Source organism: Labrus mixtus, chromosome 14 (genome assembly GCF_963584025.1).
Source record: "Labrus mixtus chromosome 14, fLabMix1.1, whole genome shotgun sequence".
Classification (NCBI taxonomy): Eukaryota; Metazoa; Chordata; class Actinopteri; order Labriformes; family Labridae; genus Labrus; species Labrus mixtus.
In genome coordinates this window covers 3,223,639-3,229,638 of record NC_083625.1, presented here as the reverse complement: position 1 = coordinate 3,229,638, position 6,000 = coordinate 3,223,639, and the positions used below count along the sequence as shown (strand labels likewise).

General features: G+C 42.8%; 1 protein-coding gene across 1 annotated transcript in view; it reads right to left on the bottom strand.

The window, feature by feature from the left end:
• Nucleotides 1-1,447: 1,447 nt before the first annotated feature.
• Nucleotides 1,448-6,000, bottom strand: part of vps37d (VPS37D subunit of ESCRT-I) — a 38,158-nt gene continuing 33,605 nt past the window's right edge. Inside the window, exon 4 of the mRNA XM_061056374.1 lies at nt 1,448-3,175. Within this exon, the coding sequence (XP_060912357.1) occupies nt 2,636-3,175 (540 nt within the window). The 3' untranslated portion in view covers nt 1,448-2,635. The remainder of the gene's footprint in view (nt 3,176-6,000) is intronic.

Sequence of the window (6,000 nt, the reverse complement as noted above, 5' to 3'; positions counted from 1 at the left end):
CCGACCCTGCCAGCCTAATATTCTCAACTCGAGCCGAAACCACAGCGTGTCCTATTTACTCTTTTTAGCGTCAATTAAACCTACTTGAAACAGAATGTTAATCACTGAGTTTTATTGAAGCTGGATCATTTTTAATGTAGCTGTTTCCCTCTGTTTCCACGTCTTTATGCTAAGCTAAGCTAACAGTCTTGTGGTTCTTGTGTCCTTGTTATTATGAGACAGAAGTCATCAGCCTTTTCATGTAACTCTAACAAAGCGTTGAGTGCATTTCTGGAGATGCTGAAATGTGTCCTTGAAGGATTTGCAAGAAACTTTTCTAAACAACAAAAAAAAGTAAAGTTGTTAAAAAAATAAAAGGTCTGGATTAAGAAACAGACTCTCCTCTGTGTTTGTGTTTACACTGAAAACACTTGTTGTTCTTTGTTTATTCTGCGAGGGAGTGTTTGCAGAACCCTGGGGGGAAAGGCATTAAATAAATTAAAAAACACACAAAAGAAGCAAAATTAAACATTTAAATCAGGAAAACTGGAGAAAAAAGAAAAAGATTAAAGCGCCGTGTTAGGAAGTCCCAAGATGTGAACTTCCTCTGCTCACAGTGAGTTTGATTCAGGCTTCATTTGAGATAAAAAAAAAACTGTTGCGTTTACCAAAACTGAAGAAGATTTAAAGACAAGGAAAACCCTCTGAAAGAAATCATCAGAGGGTTTGAAATCTCCTTTTTTCATCTCCCCAAACATCAGAAATCTGAGGATCTGTGTAACCGGGCACTGGCCTGCAAAAAGGCATTTTCCTGTATACTCTGTCGAGCTGTAGTAAGCATGCACTTATGAGTTATTGATGAGCAACATGTTTGTTGAAGAGCAGAACCATGAGAAAACACCAATCCACAGCGCTTCCCTTTGAATGCTGAGGGACGGATAATGAGAAAAAAAAAAAAAAAGGAGGAGAGAGTGAAATGAGAAAAGGAAACCTCCTACACCACATTATGTTTGACTGTGGGCTCGCAGAGCGCCGGCATTCTCATAGAGATTAAACTCCCCTCACTCTGCTTCTCGGTTTCGGGGGGTGGTGGTGGGAAATTTAAAAAAATAAAAACACTGGCTTGCTTTGAAAGAAGCAGCAGCTCTTCATTTAGCACGGTAAACAAGGAGCTTTGAAGTCGGCCATTTAAAATAGGATTTACATGAATAAATAAATCGTTTGAGCTCCAGCACTGTTCATGAAATCGCACAAGAAGGCAGACGGCTCCGGGTAATCGCCTGTGAAGCCGACACACACACACACACGACACCGCACATAATGTGGAGACGCTCTTATCGTCTGTGAATTCTTAATAAATACCACACCAGCTCTGTTTGGTTTTTAACTTTTCAATCATGATCCTGGGAAATGTTCCGTGTTATGTCACGACTGTCTTATCAGGCGAGATGAAGAAATCAAATCAAAGTTCATATGAAACACTTTATTGATGCCTTTTCTTTCACTTCATTGGCTCGTGGCATCTCACAAAGATTCTCTCTGTCGTGTGAATGAACAATGACATCTTTCTTTTGCGTAGCTGCAGATGTGCTTCACAACCCCTGTGCTTCACATACCTCCATGTAAAACACAAAAATGATAATAATAATAATAATAAAATTTAAAATAACTAGTGGACTTTCTTGTCTTTGCTGGGGATGGGGTTCGATAGCTTTTGATCAAACGCTCGCTCAGTAGAGAATCCACTGATCAATTCTCACTCAAACATTAAAATCATGAAAAAGTTGAAATATATTAAAGTTAAAAGAAGTTTGTAAACACCTTTTTTTAAAGCTTAAAACTAATATTTTAACTGTTTCATTGTAATCATTTATTAGCTGCAGCTGATGGAGTCTGCAGCGTTTGATGTCTGTTATTTAAAACCAGTAATGTCCATTAAAGATGCTGACTTAAACCATAGACTGTATAACAAATGGACAGCAGGATCCCTCGCCTCAAGTGAAGCCCAAAGACTGGCTGCAGTATTGCTCATAAACCCCACCTCCTCCATGGTAACAGATGGGACATGGGTCAATCTGTATACTCAAAACGCTCTTCAGATACATCCCCCCCCCCCACTCCCCTTAGATATACTCTCCCTGTATCATGGGTTTAAATTACTTAACCACATATCATCTCCAGTGGAAGTAAGAAGTGTTTGTGTTAATGTTTAATTTATAACTTGCACATAAACACAGACTACCTTCATCTGTCGTCCCGGATTAACCTGAACGTCAGCCTCATCGCTGCCACAGTAAAGGCGGGTAGCACTTCACATAAATATGCCACTGGTTTCCTCTTTAAGTTTTGGTTATTAGAAATGAAATAGATTAAGGATACGTAACAGCTTTGATAAGAGAGTCATTAGCTTTGGAGCTCAAAGGATCCAGCTATCGGAGCCCATCCCTGCTCTACCTGCTCTCAGGTGCGTCTGCTCTGCTTACATTTTGAGTGTCATGGATGGAGAACAGAAACAAAACGTCTGCAGCGCTGCCCGTCTGTGGATCAGTCTTTGCTTACAAGATTGCGACAGCCACTAGTTTGGTTCCCACGTCTTGGAAGCCCTCTGACACCGACGCCGGCTTTTCATCATCCTCCCTCCTCCTCCTCCTCGAGTTTATCGGTACGGCGGCTCAGGCTGTTGAGGGTTCGGCCTGTAAAGCTGCTGCACCCTCACCGGCCGCCCGTTAGCCGGCCAGCCGCCCGGCAACTGTCCGATGACCCTGAGGCCGACCGGCTGTCCGTGTCCCTGGAGCTGGGTGCTGGGGCTGAGGATGTGGGTCTGTCCCGGTTGAGAGTCGGCCTGAGGGGTACTACTTTGAAAACACGGCGCCGAAGCGGGAGGAGAAACGGGGTAATGAGGGAGGAGGATGGCCGGCGTGAGGCCGTAGCGTACCTGGAACACTCTCAGCGGCCCCTGCGCCACAAAGCCGTTGTGCCTCTGCGGCTCCTGAGGCTGCTCCGAGTCCTTCCTCACCTCGGGGACTTTACTCTCCTCCGCCCGTTTGATTTTCACCAGCTGCCGCTTGGACTGCACGACCTCCTGCGTCTTCTCCGCTTGAGCCCGGCGGATATGATACGTCTTCCTGGAGCTTTGGAAGGAGTCCAGGAACTCATCCAGGCTTACGTTCCCCTCCATGAACTTCTCCAGCAGCTCCTGTGAAGCAGGGTAGACAAATAAACCGACATCAGCGGACAGGACGACACACAAAGGGAGGACCCAGCGCGGGGAGTCCTCCAAAACAAACGCCTCTTAAGTATGAAGAGGATTTAATACGCTCGGGGATGTTTACCCATGAACTCTGGCATAGATTTGGGGCTGTGATATTTCACTGGAGCTACACTTTACTGAGCTTACAATGGGCCGTGTGCTGAAACTGTTACATTTGGCAGACGTTGAAAGGTGTGCGATCTGCCTCTGTATGTGTTCCCAGGATGTGAAAGCCGGGTTTGAGCCTCGGCTGGTTCGTGACAGAAGTTACAATTATGAAGAAACGGCTGCATAAACCAAAGTGAGTTTTTTTAAAAGCCAATCCTGCTTTAGTTTAGCTTTACAGGACAGGGACTAGAAAACAAGGGAGTATTCACAAATTGGCCTTTTAATCACATTCTTATTGTTCACACTGGGGTTTTCAAAATACACAAAATTTGAACATTGAAACAGTACAAATTGAAATAGAACAATATCGTCCTGTGCAGCCAATATTGGGTAAATCCTTATTTTTAATGAATAATAAATACATGTCAGCTTTTGCACACTGTCGAAATTGCACAACTGTAGCTAAACGTTGGAAATGTCTTTGAACAATTTGACATTTCTCTCTCTCAGACTGAAGATTTGCAGTTGTTACCATCAAATACCATCACTAATTAAATAACAGAGATATTGTTTTCAAAGACCTGGTATCTAAAAGGTTTGTTATGATTGCAGTATAGGACAGGAATCATTTAGTGAGTTGAGTTAATCGTTACTTCTCCAGTTTCTACTACAATTCACTTATCAGACTCTTTTATCCAAAGCGACGTACATCAGAGAGTAAGAACAACACAAGCAAGGATCTAGAAAAAAGGGAACAATGTGAGTAAGAGCAAACGATCAGCTTTGAGTCTGATTGGACACACAGGTGCTGACAGGAAGTGACCAGAGGCAAAGCACAACATTGAGGGCAGTTCTTGAGAGCTCTAATCAGTATAGAAACCATCTTATAAGTCGACGTTATCAAACAAAAACCATCGTCATTACCATCATCATCATCAATAATATGGAGACCATCATCATTAAGTTAGTAGGTATTCATGAAAGAGCTGGGTCTTTAGCTTTTTCTTAAAGGTGCAGAGGGACTCTGCAGATCACATGGAGTTTGGAAGTTCATTCCACCACCGGGGGGCGACAGAGGAGAAGAGTCTAGTCAGAGACTTAGGACCCTGTTGTGAAGGTTGGATCAGACGTTTCTAACAATGGTTTTAACAAAAGTAAACAAAACATGGCCTGAAAATGAAGACTTCAATATTCAGCACCGTTTAAAAACAAGAGTTCACAAGGTGCATTTACAAAGAAAGCAAGAACAGGAAACTCAGGCAAACAAAAGGCCAGACAAAGCAGCATAGTCATAAAGTAGAGCCAGCACAGATTCAAAGAAAGAAGAAAAACCACAGAGAGTCAAGCAGAGAGAAGAGACGAGGATGTGAAAGTCAAGAGGGATATTAATATGAACCAAAAAATGCAAATATAACGAGGTCTCAGACATGGAAATAATTGGTGTGGTGGCATGAAAGGACAGGACGCTAAATTAACCAGCGAATGTTAAATCTCACACAGCCCTTCTCCCTTCCTCCAACAGTGGCTTGTTGCTGGTCGTTTCTGTCACGTGATTGGTGGAGTTTCTGGTTTATTACGTCTCCTCCCTCCGAGTCTTCCCCCCACTGTGACCGGAGAGCGTCTCCATCTGGCGCGGACGCCGTTAAATAACCTCAGGCCACAGAGAATTAAATTGGCCTTACTGCCAACACACAACAGCTGTTACATGTGAAGCTTGTTTCATTCTGATCCTGAGTGTGCAAACAGTAATCTGCATTCAAGTGTTCATTTTCAAACATTTCATTTCTCCTGGTCTTGAGTTCAAATTAAATATCTCTGTGGTGGAATAATACAAACATTATTAACTGAAGAAGAAGCTCACTGAGGTGATTCAGCACTTCACAGTTTTCTAAATCTGCTTTTGTCAATATTCACTTGATCAATATTTATTTCTGAGGATGAGAAGAAATGGCAAACGATTATCAGCCAGTCAAGAGACGGAAACTGAACGACAAATATTTTGATAACGGCTTCATCGTTAAAGTCCCATTTTGAGGTTAATGTCATTTGTTCTTGTGTTCTAATGAGAGTCTTTGCCGTATTTATTTCTCCTTGATTAGATTAAAATGATAAAAGTTGGGGTTTTGGGAAGAGGAAGACATTTCAAAATGTAAAGTTTTTTTTTTTGGGGGGGGGGGGGGGGGGTTGTACTATTCTGATATTTAAGAAAAACACAAATCCCCAAAATAATCTACTTTCATTGATGATGAAAACATTGGTGTTACAAGTTTCACTTAGCCGATTTTTAAGCGATTCAACATTGAATCGGCGTCGGTGAGAGGGCTCTCTCTGATTGGCTGTTGGGAGGTTTCATTTCTCTCCAGCTCTCCTCTCAGGTTCAGTAAAGCCCCTTGAGCATGCCTCTGTAGTATCCATGCTTTCACCCATTAGTGCGGTTTCTCCTTATTTGTCTCCTCCGCCTCTTCTTTTCTTTTTCCCACTAAAAGACCAAGAGCTGACAACGCCAGCGCCATTTTCTACTTTTTATCAGACATTATTCTCCATTAGTAGACGACCTATAATACGAGTGGTGGGCGACAGCGGTGTGAAAATGGTCTTCTCGTATCACAACAACGGACTACCGCCCCCTGCTGGCATGTCGGGTTTTTTCCTCTCTCGCATTT